This window comes from Antechinus flavipes, chromosome 3 (assembly GCF_016432865.1).
Source record: "Antechinus flavipes isolate AdamAnt ecotype Samford, QLD, Australia chromosome 3, AdamAnt_v2, whole genome shotgun sequence".
NCBI lineage: Eukaryota > Metazoa > Chordata > Mammalia > Dasyuromorphia > Dasyuridae > Antechinus > Antechinus flavipes.
In genome coordinates this window covers 568,301,309-568,319,616 of record NC_067400.1, presented here as the reverse complement: position 1 = coordinate 568,319,616, position 18,308 = coordinate 568,301,309, and the positions used below count along the sequence as shown (strand labels likewise).

Below are 18,308 nucleotides of genomic sequence, written 5' to 3'. Positions count from 1 at the left end.
CTGCTGTTACTAAGGTTGGGGGAGTTTGGCCCCTTCCTCAGGACTGGGGTTCCCTGGGCATCGGCCGAGCCGGCCCACTGCACCGATGCGGTGGGAGGAGGCAGCGGCGCAGCCCCGGGCCACCCACGCCCCAGGTACCTGAGGCAGCAGGACTCAGCGGCTGCGGCTCCAGGCCCGCCAGCTGCACAGCGCCTCCGTTCTCTGCCCGCTCTCGCTTAGTCCTGTCCTCGAGGTGGGAATGCCCGTTGGCAGGGGAGGCTGAGGGGCTCTCGGCCTGCTTGATGCCAGGAGAATCAGGCGGAGGGACCCCCACTGCTGGCTTCCGGGCCACAGGCGGAGCGGACTTGCTGGGTTTCCTCTGGGTTTGCGGCCCCCGATGCTCAGAAAAGGTCCGAAGTTCAGCCACCAGATTCCGCTGCAAGTCGGCCTGGGCCTCGGGAGACACAGGCCGCTCCAGCTGCAGCTTCTTGGCACCCTTGGAGAAGATGAAGCTGGCGGTGGAGGCCGGGGACTGCGGCCGTGGGGAGGTGGGCTCGGGCGGGCTGTTGGGCCGAGAACCAAGGGGGCCATCGGTGGAGGCCATATTCGAGACTTTGAGGCGCATGGCAGCGTGAAGCCCCGTCGAGGGCCCAGGGGCCTGGCCCCCCCGCATGGAGAGGGCCTTCCGCAGTGGCTTCTGCGGGGCGGGGGCGGGGGGCTCCTGGGAGGCCGGCGGAGAAGGGGGCGCGACGGAGCGCAGCCGCACCATCTGCAGCAGGGAGGGCGTGACAATAGGCAGGCTGGCATCTTCCTTGGGTGCAGGGGTGCTCTTGCTGCGCCCCAGGGGCTCCTTGGGTGGCTCCGCTGGCTTCCCAGAGTTAGGCTGAAGGGCTGGGGCCGGCAAGGGGGGGGCGTCGGGGGGAGGCCCGGGGGGAGGCAGGGACTCGGACTGGGCTGGGCCCTGTGAGGGGACAGTGGCCAAGAAGGAACTCGAGGTCTGCGTCTCGGGCTTGGCCCCTGACTGAGGAGAGGTCTGGACTGCAGCAGGAGGCCGAGCAGGGCCAGGGGTTGAGGCCCCGGGGGGAGCTGGGGACTCTGGCCTAGTGGGAGAGAAGAAGGCCTCATCTGGTGGAGGGAAATCTGCCATGGACAGGTCCTGTTCCTCTGGAGGAGGGGGCGGGGGAGGGGGCCAGCTGTGGTCCTGGGTGACCCCCCCATCAGAGCTCGGGGCCGCGGAGGCCGGGGCCGCGACCTCCACTTTCTTAGCGGGCGGTGGGGGTGGGTGGTAAGATGGAGGAGGGGAGGGAGGAGGAGATCCCTTGGGTGGTGTGGAAGATTCCAGGTGAGATTTCACTGGGGTCCCTGACCCCTGGAGAGGAGGAACAGAATTAGAAATGGGACCAGGAGCAGGAGCAGGAGCAGCTGAAGTTGGAGTCTTAGGTTTTGAGGGTGGGGGAGAGAAAGGGGCTGGGACTTTAGGGTGAGGGGGAATGACAAACCGGTCGGCTGGGTTAGTTGGGGGCAAGAGAGCATCCAGAGGCTGCCCGGGGACAGCCTTATCTACAAGGGCGGGGTCACAGGAGGAAGCGGAGGAGCAGAGCGAGGTGAGGGAGGACGACGCCGAGGTCCCAGCGGACCTCAGGGAGCACACTCGCTCGGGTTTGGGAGGCCTCGGAGACGGCTTGCCCGGGGAGGCAGGGGGCCCCATCAGCCCCTTGGGGGGCAGCGTAGGGGTGCCACTTTGGCTGGAATAGCCGCTGGAAGGTGAGAGCGTACGCTCCGGGGAGCCCACCAGGCGCTGGGAGGTGCTGGGGGACTGAGTGGCGACCTGGGCCCCAGGGGCCACTTCCTCGGGGTCTCCCGCAGCAGGGAGCTGGGGCTGCTTTCGTTCTGGCTTAGGAGGCAGGCCGGGGGCCCCGTCGGCCGCGCCCCGCTGGTGCAGGGAGTAGGTCCGGCGGGGGGGCGCCGGTGCCCGCTTGAGCTTCCGCAGAGACACGCTCCGGACGGAGGAGTGTCCGCTCTGAATGCTGATGGTGTCCGAGCCGTCGGCCCTGCCGCTGCCCGCGCTGGGCGAAGCCTGCCCGCTGCCCGTGGCCGTGGAGATCCCGCTGCCCGCCGTGCTCCGGGGGCTCTCCCGGCTGGCGGCGCAGCCCTCCTGGCGCGCGGGCAGCCCATCGACCCGGTCCTCCGAGCCCCCCTGCGACGACAGCGTCGATCCATCCGACACGATCGTTTCTGTGGACTGCGAGTGGCTCCAGTTGTCGCTGGAGGAGGAGGCGTGGCGGCTCCGGGGTCGGCAGGAAGAGGAGGAGGAGGAAAAGCGGCCCAGGGAGCGCACGGAGGCCGGGCTGGCGGACATGAGGCTGCAGCGGCTCAGGGTGCGGACGCTGCAGCGGCTCAGGGCCACCACGTCCACGGTGGGTGGCAGAACGGCATTCGGGATGATCTTGGAGAGGTAGGTGGCCTGGGGGGAGATGGACATGGCCGGGCTCAGGGGCTCTGGGGGTCCCGCCCCACCCGTCATCCCCGGCACAGCGAGCGACTTGGGCCGGACCAAGGGGGACAGCCGGGCCCCCGTCCTTCGGCCGACGAGGCTGTCGTCGCGGTAGACACTGTCGATGTGGCGCTGTAAGGCAGCCTCGTCCCCGGCCCCTGCTTCCAGTGCGACCAGCGACACGCGGACCCCGGGCACGGCGCTCCCAGGGACCGCCAGCTGCCCGTCCACCGTGGGGATGTGGACCACGCCCCCCGCCGTGCCGTGCCCGTTGGTGAGGCGAGCGGGGGGCCTGGGCGCGCCGAGCGGGTCGTGCCCATTCCTCAGACCTACACGGGGACAGAAAGGGGCGCGTCAGTGGGGACCTAGTGCCGAGCCCCAGCCCCGGGCCAGAGCATCCCTGATCCTGCCTGGCCGCGGGGCCGCGAAGCCTTTTACTCCCTCTGAGCCCCTCCCATCTATAAAAGCTGCCCTGAGATCCAGTCCTCGGGAAAGAGAACGATTATCCCTCCGTCCCCCGGCCGAGGCAGGGCTCACCCAGCTCCTTCTGCACGTGCTGTGGGAGCCCCAGCACCGTACTCCGCCTCTCTCGCCGCCGCCGGCCGGACTTTCCTTGTTTGGAGGGGAACGAATCATGAGGTCGGAAGGTGGAGCCTGCGGGTGAGGGAGGTAATGGCAGGACGAAAGGGTCAGCGAAAATGCCTCCGCACAGAGACCCGCCCGAAGAGGAGCCTGCGCCCATCCCCAGCTACCTTTGCGCTGGATCATCTCGGACCGGATGGACAGGGCGTCCTCCGCCGCGGAGCTCTCCATGGTAGAAGTGGTGCTCTGGCTGCAGAAGGAAATGGAGTCCTCATCCTTGGTACTCATCTGAGACGACTGGGGGAGTGGAGAGAGCAGTCAGGGATGGGCCGGGGGCAGGGACCGCTGCGGCTCCCCGGTTCCCAGCCCCCCGCCGTTCCCCTGCTAACATGCGGCTTCTTCCTACAGCCTGGTCCCCGAGAGACCCTGTGAAGGTCAAGGAGGAGGGAGGGAATCCAGGCCAGCATGGCGGAGATTCCCTTCCTCCCCCCCTCACCTTGATGCTCTGACTGTCTCCATGGTCCCAGCCGTCCTTGCTCTGTTTCTGTTTTTCTGGAAGACAGGAAAAGAGAAACCATTCAAAACTTCAGCCTTTAACTCAGGGGCCTTCTGGTCAGAGATGGAAAAATGGAGGCTGCCGTCCTAACAACCCCGATCCTACCTCATGGCCTCCTGCCCTGGGGTGTTCCTCCCACCCACCTGGGGCCCCAAAAGCAGGTCAAAGAGAGCATCTGGCTCTTGATCAGTTTACAAATGAAGAACCAGGTCCAGAGGAGTCAGCCTTGGCGATGCTGTGCATCCTCTGCAATCCAACTCACTCGCTTTTCCTAGAAGCCTCTCAGACTCCCCATAACACCGTTCTCATTCGCTTATCTGCACTGGGGTCTCCTTCCCTCCTAGACTAAACATCAGTGATACACGGGGCTGGGACACAAGGGCCCAAGGGATCTGGAGCCCAGGGGGCGAGTCTGGGCGGGGAGGGGGAGGGAGGAGAATAGCACCTTGGTACTGCAGGGATCGAAGTCCTTCTTGGGCCTGAAAGTGCAGCTCCTCCAGGTGAGGAGGCCGGCTGCTGGGAAAGAAGACATTGTCCTGATGGTCATCTGATGATGGCTGCTTGTTGTCTGCTTTGCTTGAGCCTGGGGACAAGGGAAGAGGGGGTCAGAGGGTCATACACTTTGAACTGGAAGGGATCTCTAAGTCATGTTAGAGATGAGGAAATGGAGGCCCAGGCACAGAAATCGAGTATACAAGTGAGTCTCACAAACCCAGATCTTCCAGCTAGAAACCATCTTCTTTCTAAGGTACTGTGGTGCTTCCCCTCATTGTCTGATTAATTTAGAAAAATATATCTCACTTTTCTCTTTTATTTTACAGGGGAGGAAAACGAGGTTAAGTAGTAAAGCAAGAATTTGAACCAAAGTACTGGGATCCCACATGGTAAAGTAGAAAGTTGAGTCAGGAAGGCACACAACAGCCCCAGCCCTCCGCTACACAATGAAGTGGGCCAGAGAGAAGGACCACCTTTTACCTCTCCTTGCACCCCCCCTCATTAGCACAGCGCGTAGAACACAGGAAGCCCTTAATAAATGTTATCTGACTGGCTGGCTGGCCCAGAAGGTGAGCTCACATGGCTGTCTCTGCTTTCTCTCCAAGAAAGCCAACTCAGACCCAGGCAGATCCAGGCTCCGCCCCAGGAGCAGAACAGAGAGCTGGCAGCCAGACCTGGCCTTCATCGCCACACCTGGTCCCACTCTACCTTCCTAATCTCGTTTCAGAATATTCTCCTCCATAGCTTTCCTTTGCCAAAGAGGCTTCCTCCTCTTCCTTGTCCCCACAAAGGGGCCCCTGTGCTTGTGTGGACTGGGGAGGGAACAGGGGCTTCCCAGGGAGAACCTCGAAGACGACCTTAAGTGTGTATATTGGCACCACAAAGGAAAGAAATCTGCCTCTGCCAAGGGACTCCCCAGGCCTCTCCCAAGCTCCTTTCTTCTGGATTCCGAGCATCTGTGGCTCTGTCCCCCACCTTTGCCACTCTATTTTTGCTCCTGTTATTCCCTAGGCCTAGAATATCCTCCCTCCCGAAGGACAAGTCGTCAAGCAACGAACATCTATTAAGAGAGAGGAAGGAAGGAAGGAAGGAAGGAAGGAAGGAAGGAAGGAAAGAAGGAAGGAAGGAAGGAAGGAAGGAAGGAAGGAAGAGAGGGAGGGAAGGAGGGAGAGAGGAAGGGAGGGAGGAAACAAGCATTTATTAAATTCTTAGTATGTGCCACTTATGCTAGCACATATATACACACTATGGTGTGTATTTATTTACACACACACACATTAAGGCTGAAGTTAAAAAAGGGAAGAACAGTCTCTCTCCCTGAGGAACTTACATTTTAATGGCAATAGTAAATTCCTCTTTATCTTTTAAAGAAGTAGCTAGATGACCCAGTGGATAAAGCTCTGGACCTGGAATCAGGAATCAGGACAATCCAAGTTCAAATCCACTCAGACACTAGCTGTGTTACCACAAGGCAAGTTACTTAACCTGTCTGCCTCAGGTTCCTGAACTGTAAAATGAGGATAACAGCATCCACCTCAAAGGATTGTTGTGAAGATCAGATGGTTTGATACAGTGTCTGGCACATTCTGAGTGTTTAATAAATGGTTGCTTCCTTTCTTCCTCCCCTCTACAACCCAATTCAAAAGCCAGTGCCAGGAAGCCCGTCTCCTCGGGTGTCCTATGCACTCTGAATTGTTTCTAGTGCGATTTTAAAACACCGAACCTGTGACTGCGTGGATAGTGGGGAGTCCTGCTGAGGAATTTCTCTCCCAATTGGAGGGCACCTTCTCTACCATTTAGCATTTCATGGGTGTCTGAGTCACTGGAAGGCCCAGTGACTCGCCCAATCTCACACAGCCAATATGTCACACTTGATCCCAGGTCTGTCTAAATCCGAGACGTGCCGTCTTTCTCTAATGTGCTTAGTCATGTAATATCGTGTATCATTAAACTAATTGTATCCATTCGTGTCCTAAGCCCTACTGTTCTGTGACCTCATGCTACTGGAGCACTTACATGGTTGCCCTATAAAGGACCCTACACACAGTAGGCACTTACTAAATGTTTCAGGCCTGCATTGAGCTCTGTGGCAGTATATGTGAAGTGGGGAAACTTTCCTATACTCTCCCCACCTCCACCAAGACTATCAATCTCTCACATCCTGAATGTTCTCCTGACCTTAAGAACCTCCAGATAGGAGGTTGGCTCATTACAAGAGATCCTATTAAAGGCATGGAGAGGCCTGCTGAGTGCTGACACAGTCGATTTTGTCAAAGGAAGTGGTCTCTGTCCCTTTAAATAGAATATACAACATAAGCAACAAGGGAGAGATAGGTCATCTGACTTTGGCTAAACCTTTCTGCACCTCACAAAGCACTATTTAAAGGGACAGAGCTTCCCCCACCAAGTTAAGAACCTGATTCCCCCCCCAAACCTGTGGAAGAGAGGACCTGGTTACTGGACAGGACACTGATGACCACAGCCTTCTTTGAAGTGCTTAGAGATCCCCAAGCTCATTGGGAGGGGCAAGGATGCTAAAGGATCTAGGTTATTTAGTATAATAGCCTTCCTACCCCCAGTAAATGCTCAGAAACTCCTGCACTCTTTAGGAAAGATAGGGATTCATAGCTTCTCTGATCCCACCCCACTCTCCAAGAGTCACATCATACATCCCCACTCACCCCAAGAGTAAAGGAGAGCTACGGGTTCTCCATTCTGCTTCCCACAATTCCATCCCATCTCACTGAGCCAACAGGTAAGACTGCCTGGGATCCAGAGGAGAATAACATGGGTACTCCTCCCTCCCTTCTATCATCTCTAACCTTCCCTCAAACAATCACAGATAATATCTAGGGTAAAAGGAGAGGCACAGAGAGGCATTAAGGTCACAGTGTTTTAAGGACCTTCGATGTACAGCTAAATGGTATGGTAGAGATCAGTTAACACGATTCTCCCACTTTACAAATGAATTGAGAAGTATATTATCCAAGGTCACCTAGGTAAGTAAAAGAGTTTCCACTCAAACCCAGGTCCTCTGACACCAAATTCTTTCTATTGTGTCAAGTAGCAGAATTTGAACCCAGGTTTTCCTAATTCCAAGGCAAATTCTATCCATCCTGCCAGTTAAGGAGATCACATAGTAATCAGGGGCAGACTTAGGATCCAGATGTCCTGAGTCAGAGTTCTCTCCTGGCACCAGTTCCTTCCGCACACTTTTTGGAGAACACAGGAGCCTCACTGGCCTCCCTAACTAAGAATCAATCTAAACTAGGTCTCCCCTGTTCCCAGGGGCTGATATCTGAGTTTGACACCCAATCAACTCAATGGAAGCCCCCAAGTAAAGAGTATCCTGGCAGCTGGAGAGAAACCTCGGATAGATGAGACAGAGAGGCTTTAGGGGGATCGGGCAAGGCAGAGGGTTAAGATTTCTTGGGGGGAGGGGTAAAACACCTCATCTGCTTCTGAATCCTCAGCTCCTCCTTCCTGGCCCAGATGTGCCTTGCACACATATATATATTCCTATATATAATAATAGACAGATAACAATCCTCATACACTCATTCACCCAGCTCAATCTGCAATCCCCCTTCCCACCGGGGCGGTGGCTGGACAAAGGGAACTCTCGGGGGCTGATGAAGGAGAAAGGGGAGAAATACTGTCCCTCCTACATTCACCTCTACGATGTGGAGGGAGGGGGAGAAAGCCAGTGGGCCCACATCCCCTCCTCATCTAACCAAGTCACCTTCTCCTGCCCTCCTGGCCACTATTTTCAGATTCTACTTCGGCCGGGGAAAAGGTGGGGGGTTGGGGGGGAGTGGTAAAAATTAGCAGCATCACTCCTCCCCTTTGAAGAGCTTGGAGATCCCCAGGCTCACCGAGAGGGACAAGGATGCTAAAGGACCTCGCTACTTTGTGCAGCCCCAGCCCCATTAAAACGCTCAAAGAATCCTACACTTATCTAGGGGAAAGGTAGGAATTCCGGAGAGATCCATCCGCTAGCGCCCGCCCGGGAGCGCTCGGAGCTGCCCAGGGCGGGGCAGGGATGCTTAGAGGACCCAGTCCCGCTCAGTGCTCGCCCCACCCCACGCAGACTGCTCCCCACTCACCCCTTTTCTTAAAAAGCCCGAGGAGCGAGGGGAGGTGCCGGCCCATAAACACAACCATGGCGGCGGCGGCGGCCGAGGGGACCCCTGTCCCCCAAGTCTCTCCGGCCCGCCCTCGCCTGTTGGAGCTGCTCCGCCTCCGTTGAGGACCGGAGACTGGAAACTGCGCCAGCTCAGAATGGAGGGAGGGCGGCGACTCTGGGGCCGGGGGAGGGGCTGGCCGGCTGCCACTGCACCACCGGCTCCCGCCCCACTCCTCCCAGTGTGTGCTTCAGCAATCCGGACCCCAGACTCCAGGAACTACACAAGAATGGATGGATGCTTAGGGGGAGAGAGGTTGACTGGGACTGGAGTATCCTCAATCCTCACCCCATGAAGGGAAAAAAGGTTATATGATTTGACACCCCCCCCAAAAGAGGAGAATTAATTAGCCTCAGAAAAGCCTAGAAAGGATAGTCTCTAAAGCCTCTTTTTTTACAAAAAAAGGAAACTGAGACCCAGAAAGCAAAGGATTTGTCCAAGGTCACATTGCTAGTGAATGACAGAGATAAAATTCAAACCAGGTCAGAGACTCGCAAGATAGCTTTGGAAGGGAGCTTAGAATTCACTGATTCCAATTCTTTGGGTTGGGTTAGGTTTTAGGAAGCAGAAGGGGCTTGCCCCAAGGTCACTAAACCCACAGGGATCTCTAGCTGCTATCTAGTCCAACCCCTATTTATTTGGCGTTTATTTATTTTCCCAGAAGGGGTCACTTGTCCTTTTGGACCTTTACCATACCTGGAGGTACAAAGTGGAAAGAGTCCTGGCTCTGAATCAGAGTTCGAATTCTGCTGCTGTGTGAGCTCAGGCAAGTCATTTCTCCCTGGACCTCAGTTTCCTCCTCTGTAAAATGACCTCTTAAGTTCCATCCAGATCTATGCTCCTCTCAAGAAACCAGCCCCTCCCAAATCCATCAGCCCTGCTATTCCCTATCTCCCTTCACCAATCAGCTGCCAAATCCTGTCAATTCCACTTCAAAACCATCTCGTACCTCATTCCCTCTAATTCATTTCCTGTTTGCAACAGCCTCCCAACTGGTCTACTGCCAGTCTCTCTCCTTTGCAAATTCTCCTCCCATCTGCCAAAATAATCCTTCTATGCCATAGATGTGAATTACATCCCTTCCTTCCTCAAAAATCTTCACTGGCTCCCTGTTATTTCTAAGATGCAGTTATACATTCAGCCTCATATTTAAGACCTTCCTCATTCTGTATCCCCAGTACTTGTGCAATGCCTGGCACATTGTACACACCTAATAAATGTTTACTGAGTGATAGACAACGTGCACTAGCTCTTATCCTCTGTGCTTAGAATGACTCGATTCAACTCCCTCAACATTCTTTAACTTTCCCTTAAGGTTCAGCTTAGAAGCCACCTCTTCTCAAAAGCTTTTCCTGGATCTCCTCAGTTACTATCTTTCTCCACTCCGATTACTTAGCCTTGTACTGCCTGTTTGTACATATCCCACCCTCCTTTGAACACATTCTGGTTTGATAATGCACTTCCTAAAATGCCTAGAAATGAACGCAGTACTCTGCATGAGGTCTGACCAAAGTGAAGACCTAGGAGTATCCCCTGCCTCCCTCGTGGCTCTGGCCTATCAACAGTTGAGCAGTCCTCCCAGGAAAGGAGCAAGGTGCCAGAGTAAATCTCCCTCTAAAGGCCTCAGCCACTGATTCATAATGAATTCAGCCCAGCCCTAGGACAGGAAAGTCTAGGGCAGATAGCTGGTATGATTATTTGCATGTTGCTCTTGATAGGAACTGGTCAAAGCTGCCACATGATTTGAAGCTCTGGCTCCTAGGAAAGACCAGGCTCCCATCAGGTGCTGGAGTCTACCGCTGGAGGGATAAATAGGGCAGGGCACTGAATACTCCAAACCTGGCTTCCACTCTTCTTAACTGTGTGACCCCTGGCAGTTACCCCCTCTCTGGAGCCTTGGCTTCTTCCCCACATCTCAGATTAGGACAAGATTTCCACCAACCTCATATGGTTGTTTGCTACAAAAGATGGCCTCTGCTCCAGAGCAGGCCTATCCACCTTATATGCATGGAGAGCAGGATAGAGAAAGGTATTGGGGACTGAAGAAAGCCAGCAATCAATCAAGATATTGCTACTGTCTGCTACAAGGCTGGTACTACTGGTAAAGAAAGAGTAGAGAGTTATCCAGCCCAGTATCTGCCCTCAGGGAGCTCTCTAGCTTGGGAAGACACAAAGTAATAACAATCACAACAGTAAATAATAACCTAACAACTACAGCGAACATTTATAAAGTGTGTCAAGGTTTACAAACCCCTTTTATCTCGTCTGATCTGAGGGAGATGGGCTAATGCCTCTCCAGAGCATTCCAGCCATAAATTTATACTCTTTTTACTCTTCGACCCTCATAACTGCCCTGAGGATCCCCAGACTGCAACCCCTCTCACTTAGTCCACTGAAAGCCTCGAGTCTCCTTAGCTCCAGCCTCTCTCCTCTCCCCATCCATCCTCCATACAACCACCCAGCAAATACTCCAGTGGCCAAACTGACCCCAGCCCTGGTCGCTTCACTTCCCTGCTTTGATAACTGCTTACTGCCTCAAAGAAAAGAGGAAATCTTCGTTTGGCAGTGAAAGCACTTTAGAGCCAACTCCACTCAACTTCTCCAAGCTTACTGCCTGATACGCCCCCTTTGCACACCGGCATTCTAGCCAGACCTAAGAAGGGCCCCAAACCTGAGCCAGAAGAGACCTTGAAAATCCAATTTCAACCCGTCATTTGAAAGATGAAGTTGCAGCCCAGAGAGATTATGTGCCCAAGATCACATTGATAGTCAGTGGTAGAGACAGTATTTGAACTCAGATCCACAGTCAAACTCAATACTCTTTCTATGGAATCATGCTTCTTCTCTGTAAGAAATAGCCTATCTTCCACCCTGGTGCCTTTGCAGATTACCTCTCATGCTTGGAATACACACACACACGCACACACACTCAAAATTAAAAAAACAAAACATCTTAATTCTACCTCTACCTTCAATGGTTAATTCAAGTCCATGAGACCTTCCAAAAGAGGAGCTCTCAGCTCATCCTCCTCATATATCTGGTATTTATGTTTTATATATTCTGTATTTATTTATCAATAATTATAATAGCTAGCATTTACAGAGCCTACTATGTGCCAGCACTGGGATCAATGCTCCACATCTATTATTTCATTTGATTCTCACAACCACCCTGTGAGATATGTATTATTATGATCTCCATTTTACAGATGAGGAAACTGTGATAAGCATAGGATAAGTAATTTGCCCGGCTTCATACAGTTAGTAAGTGTTTGAGACATATTTGTACTCAGATCTTCCTGAGTCCCTCCACTGCAGGATCTGTATAGTGAATTCAGTATCTACAAGGAAATGCGATTTTAATCTATGTAAGTTGTACCCCTAGAAGAATGTAAGCCCCTTAAAGGAAGGGCCATTTGTAATTGTTGTCTTTGTAACCCCAGTGCCTGGGATTTGCATGTTGAATAAATTAATATATGCATGTACCCATGGATCAATGCAAAAGGCAGTTAATGTTCTGCATGAACCTTAAGAGGCCATGGAGTCCAACTCCCCCATTTTACAGATGGCAAAACTGAGGCACAGGGTAGTGGAAAGAGTCCTGGCTCTGGAATCAGAGTTCAAATTCTGCTGCTGTATGAGCTTAGGCAAGTCATTTCTCATTTCATAGTTACTAATTGAGGCCCTCCGAATGCAGAGTTAAGTACTTTTCCCCAAAAATGTCATTTCTCTACACATACTCCCACAAGCCCCAACATACACAGCAGAGAACTTCCCTCCCTGTATATGACACATATAAACCCATCATATTATATAGAAACATACATAGATGCATACACACAAGTGACAGTGGCTCATACACAAGCCACATATCTACTCATAAATGTACCATACGTCATTGCCATCTATACATGTGTACATACACACAATATATGCATATGCCTTCTTCTTCCTACCTGCCCCATCACCACCACATCCCAATCCTTCCCCTACCTCTTCCCAGGTATATTCCTCCCACACATATAGGATCACAGATATATGGGTAGAAGGGCCCTCAGAGGGCATCCAATCCTATCCCAACATCTTACTGATGAAGAAACACATCTGGAGAGAAATGAGTGGAGAGGGGAGGGAGACCCAAGACTGGGGTCAGTCCACAAGGACAATGGGATTATACTGGATGAGGAGGAAAGAAATCTGTTATGGAGTAGAGGCCCTGAGAAAGAAACCTGAGAGGCTATCCTGACACACACACCCCCAGTGGTTAATTGCTAAGAGCATACCAATTCATCACACACTTCCCATGAACACACCTGCACTCCCACACACTTCCACATACCAAACACACACACACACACACACCACCCACAGACACATGGCATTTTCTGGCACTGCACTGGTGGAGAGCCCAAGGCAGGGTGGGGTGGAGGTGGAATCAGAATCATTCTGCTCCTTCCTTCCTCACATGAGGTACCATTTGTAGAGGAGACATATAGCTGTGGTTATAATTATTCCTTTCTATGTCCAGCCTTCACTTCACCAGCTTTGGGGGAGTTCATCAGAGCTCCAATTCCTCCTCTCCACATCCCATATCTTCCACAAGGAATCCATCTCCTGGGCTGCCATTAGCCTACTAAGCAAGTCCTAGTGTTGATTCTGGCTTCCATCAGCCCCATCTTCATGGGGCCCTTTATCTTCAAGCCTGACCCCAACCCCCAGGAGAAGAGGGGCAGGAAGCCTGAGGAGAGAATCAACTTCCCTGTAGACCTGCAGTGGCCCTAGCTGTGCCTCATTGTGTGGGGAAAAAAGTTGCCTCCATGGATCTCATCTACCAGATAATACTGTGCCCAATTGCTTCGAGAATTCTGTGAGATTCTTCTACTAGTTTTCTTTGAATGGCTTCTTTTTCTTTTCGGTTCTTTTCTTTTTTTTTTTTTTTTTTTTAGTATAAATCCCTGGGGAGAGGGGGAGAAAGGGGGCAGGAATGAGCTGTGTCCCTCCTCCCTTCCTCCCTCAGAGCAGAGGCTGCCTCCTCCCCTCAAAACAGGCAAAAACTTGGGCCCCAGGCCAAAATCTAAAATTCCTTTGGTTACCTCAGGGACAATAGGATTCTGCTAGATGAGGGGGAGAAAAATCTGCATGGATTGGAAGCCCTGGGAGCAAACATTGAGTGGGCAAGTTGGGCAGATTTTTACCCCCTCTAGACCAGAAAGGAGCTCAGTTTCTTTTCCAACCCTGACCCTGGCACCCACCAGATCCAGGGGAGACAGGCAAAAGTTGGGAGGGGGCTGTGCAAAGCAAGTTAGAGAGAGAAGGCTGCAGATTGGACAGCCCTAGAGAGGACCGTCCCCAGGTACACAACAGCTGGAAGCTGACAGCTGCATATCACTGGAGCCAAGTCCCAAGTGTGAGTTTTGATAACATCTGGTTGTCCTGACAACCCCCTCCCCCACCTGTAGTCTTGAGACTTGAAGCAAATGGGCCTCCTCATCTTCCAGTCAGCACCTCCTAGTTACCTCCAATATAAGCAACTCCCAGATCTATAAACCCAGTAGATTCAGGGAGAAGGTTCGAGGGAGGGAATAGAAGAACTTCCCTCGGAGAAATCTTATTCCCAGACCATTCACAAGCCTGCTGGACCCTGTCCAGATCCCATGCCTAGAGCACTGCACCCAGTCCTGAGAAGGTTGTCCAACACTACCATCACCCAGCCTAAGGAGACTCCTCCTTCACCTGGCTGAGGAAGAGGAGGAAAAGGATCTCCCAATCAAACCTTGTACTCAGGCAGCTTGATGGAACAGAAAATGTAGTAATAATAATAACTGACAGTTACATACTGCTCACTTCATACCCTTTGAAATCCATATGCAGCAGATGGCATTAAAGTCTCTGACGTAGCATTATCCCCATTTTAGAGAGGAGAAAATGATGCTGAATGAAATTAAGTGACTACTTCCAGGTCACAAAGCTATTAAGAACCCAGGTTTTCCTAACTGCCCCTGCCTGGGTGAACAAGCAGTCCAGGACAGGGAGTTCTAAAGATAGAAGTTGAAAGTCCTAAAGCTCAATAAAGGACTGTGTAAACTTGGGCAAGACACTTCCCTTTTGAAAGTATCAAGTTTCCCCATCTGTATGAGGGCACTGGACTAGGCGACCCCCAAGGTCATTTCCCAGTCTGAGCACTTCATGTTCCAAGGTCCTTTCCAGAGCTGCTATTCAATGCTGCATGTTTTAGTATCTTTTTTTTTTTAAATTGTTCCTTCTAGCTCTGTTATTCTATGATGTGGGAAACATCCTCTTGGGAGTGATGTCTCAACCTGCCCAATTCCTGTACAGGGGGCAGGGGTAGGGGCGGGGCAGGAGGGAGTGCCCAAAGCACCCATATGACTCAGGGCAGAGGAATGAGTGGGGGAGGGGACTCCCGAAGAGGAGGGGCTCAAACCCCACCACCACCTCCACAATGCCTCAGGGCCCACCCAGCCTTTACCACACACTAGGACTAAGGGACTGTTTGTGGGAGGGGGGGAGAAAAAGGGAATGGAGGATCCCAGGCCCAGCTGTGTGCCCCAGTTGCTCTAGGGAAGGGAGAAGAGAAGGCTTGAAGGGACTGGGAGAGTGATGAAGGGCGTTCAGTGGTGACAGCTGCATCTTGTAAAGTCCTGTGAGAATGGGGTGAGGGGAGTCCCTGAACCCACATTCCAGCCCAAGCAAAAGAATGTCTCCCAGCCATGCCCCCAACTCATCCACCTGTCACTCCCAGGCTGGCCAAGAGGGGTTGGGGAGAGAACTGGCCCAGCTTCAAAAAGACCCCTACACACACCTCCAGGCTCAGGGGAGCACTCTCGGCTCTCAAAGGGGGAGGGGTACTGGCCTTAGACGACTGATCTAAGGAACGGAAGGGAAGGTTTGCAGCCAAGGAGAGGGGAAACACCCCATGCTGGGAGAGTAAAAGCCAGGGGAGTTTCCAGCCCTGCCCCACTGAAACAACAGCAGCCCCTCCTCCTGCCCCCAGCCAAGCAGACCAGCAGGTTTTAAGGTAAATATTGGCTGGGGGGGGAGGGGAGAGCCAGAAAGGCCCAGGAGAAAGAGGGTGGCCTTTCTTGTCCCTCGGGCTAGGCAGAGCCAAGTTACAAAGAGCAATAATCAATTATTGTTCTAATTGAGTCTCAGGTTTAGTCATCCAGATTATAAAAATAAAGGATTCCTTACTGCTGTCACACTTTCGACTTTGCAAAGCCCAAAACCGATTGGGAAGGTATATTCCCAAAACTTCTTACAGAAGGGGAAACTGAGGTCTATAGAAAAGAAGTGGGCAGCCCAAGCAGAGTTAACCTGCTTACCAGGCTTGCGACATTTCCCCAGTAAGAGGCCTTAAGTTTCTTTCCTCCATCCCTCTTTTCTTGCTCTCCAAAAGTCAAGTGGACTCACAAATAATCAAGATAACGGCTGAGTGATGATATCAGCAATCTCCAAGTCTTCCCTAAACAACACAATACAGGAAAGCGCACCAAATGGGGGGTAGGGGAGTGGGGGGGGGGGGGGAGGAAGGAGGGAGGAGGGGAGGAGAGAAGAGGAGGAGAAGGGAAAGATTCCAGCCTCTTGGAATTGCACATGGGTAAATTTAGGGAGTCCCAGTCCCCATCAGGATCAATATTCTCATCAATTACAAGGAAGGCAATGTAAATGCAGCAGATTGAGAAGGAGCTTCTGAGCCTCTTGTCCTCCTACTCACATCAGGTACAGGACTCCTGCTGAGTCTTACGTGACTAGGGAGAGAAATGGTAAAGATAGAAAAAAACTTGTGGATATGTGAATATCTGGAAGGGAGGAAATGATAAAAAGTTGAGTTTGACTCAAGCTGGTGGGCCATTAACAATAAGAGGGGTAACTTAATGCTACGAGCAACTTTCTTCTAGTTAAAAATGACGAAGCTATACTGATCTGCCCACTTTGGGAGTTCCTGGGAAGGGAATGAGGAGAGGAAGATTATCTTCATTACTACTCTAAGGAACTCCCAATTCTAGAGGTAGCCAAGGAGTGAGATGGATAGAGTGCTGAATGTGGATTCAATGCTTATTTGAAATAAATGCTTATTTCCTTCCTTTCTCCACAATTTAATTAAGAAACTCCCTTCTAGAGATGTGAGAAAACTGGGATACTAATGCATTGCTGATAGAGTTTTAAACTGATCCAACCATTCTGAAGAGCAATTAGGAACTATGCCCAAAGGGCTATCAACTTGTCCAAACCCTTTGATCCAGCAGTCTCAGTACTGGGTCTGTATCCCAAAGAGATCATAAAACAGAGGAAAGGACCCACATGTGCAAAAAAGTTTGTAGCGGCCCTTTTGGTAGTAGCAAAGAATTGAAAATTGAGTAAATGCCCATCATCTGAGGAATGGTTAAACAAGTTATGATATATAAAGGTAACAGAATATTATTCTTCTATTAGAAATGGTGAACAAGCTGATTTGAGAAAAGCCTGGACAGAATTACATGAACGGATGCTGAGGAAAGTGAGCAGATCCAAGAGAACATTGTGCACAGCAACAAGAAGATTATGTGATAATCAACTGTGATAAACTTGGTTCTTTTCAACAATGAAGTGATTCAAGGCAATTCCAATAGACTTGGGATGGAAAATGTCAGAATTATGGAAACTAAGTGTAGATAGAAACATAGTATGTTACCTTTTTTGGTTGTGGTGGTAGGTTGTTGGCTTGTTTGTTCTTTCTCACGTTTTTTCCCTTTGGATCTGATTTTTCTTGTGGAACATGACAAATATGGAAGTATGTTTAGAAGAACTGCACATGTTTAACCTATATTGGATTACTTGTAGTCTTGGGGAGGGGAATGAGACAGAGAAGAATACAAGGTTTTGCAAAGGTGAATGTTGAAAACTGTCTTTGCATGTATTTGGAAAAATATAAAAAAGAAGAAGAAAGAAATTCCCCTCCACCAAAGTTGACCAATACCTACTCTGCAATTCTATAGTTTTAGAATTCTGCCTGGGAAGAGATTAAGGGTCACTCTAAGAGAGATGGAATCAAAGCTCCAACTTTAATCCCACAAAAAAGACTTATACTAGACCAACTTTTTGATCTCAGAATCTTTTTTCACTCTTAAAAATTAGACAGGACCTCCCAAAAGAACTTTTGCTTACATGTATTATATCAATACCTATCATATAATAAAATAAAAGATCTGAGGATTATTATGAACATAGTTTTGATCTTGAAGGCCCTAAAAAGGTGTGGTCCCCCCAGACCTTTGAGAACCACCGGGCCAAATAAACTTGTGGGCATTGAATATTCAACATGTCCAAAACAAGACTCCTGATCTCCTCCCTTCAAGACTGGCCTCTTTCCTCTTACTCTTAGTGGTCTCTCATCCCCCAATCACCCAGGCTGACAGTTATGCTCTCCTCATATACACAAATCCACAAATTTTTTCTAGCTATACAACATCTCACCATACACTTTCTCTTCTCTAGCCCCCCACCCTAAATTTGGTTCCCTTGATCTCATGTGTGTTACAGCAGACTTCTAAGTCACAGCTTCTCAAATTCTTTTCACCAGAGACCTCTTTTTACCTTAGAAAATCTTTTCACCTTTTACCCCAGGCATATAAGTATACAAAACAGGTGTGCAAATCAAACTTACTGATAATAAATCATAATTTCAAGACCCTTACAACTCACAATTTAAGAAGTTTTGTTCTAAAAGTGATTTCCCTGCCTCAGTTCTCTATAATTCAACCCACACTCAGCTACCAGTCATTTTGCTAAAGCATAGATCTAATCATGCCTCATGCTGCCTTTGCTTAATTAGCCCCATCAACTCCTAGAGACCTCCATGATCAAATATAAAATCCTCTGATTGGCATTATTTAAATCTCTTCAGAACTTGGTCCTTTCTTACATTCCCACACTGACCTATTTGCTAAAAGTCAACCTAATCTCTGTGCCTTTGTCCTAGCTGATGCTCATGCCTGGAATGCTCTCGACTCACCTCTATCTC

General features: G+C 51.0%; 1 protein-coding gene across 3 annotated transcripts in view; it reads right to left on the bottom strand.

Moving 5' to 3' along the window:
* The window catches only part of KIAA1522 (KIAA1522 ortholog), a 42,326-nt gene that overhangs the window by 3,345 nt on the left and 20,673 nt on the right, over positions 1 to 18,308 (bottom strand). For 2 of the 3 annotated variants that reach the window (XM_051987863.1, XM_051987864.1), the window contains exons 2-6: positions 4,057 to 4,194; positions 3,552 to 3,607; positions 3,226 to 3,352; positions 3,011 to 3,127; positions 139 to 2,802 (exon numbers count right to left, since the gene is read on the bottom strand). In XM_051987863.1, the coding sequence (XP_051843823.1) occupies positions 139 to 2,802; positions 3,011 to 3,127; positions 3,226 to 3,352; positions 3,552 to 3,607; positions 4,057 to 4,194 (3,102 nt within the window). Of the gene's footprint in view, positions 1 to 138; positions 2,803 to 3,010; positions 3,128 to 3,225; positions 3,353 to 3,551; positions 3,608 to 4,056; positions 4,195 to 8,212; positions 8,366 to 18,308 lie in introns of those variants that run through there. The other variant, XM_051987865.1, reaches the window with a different exon arrangement.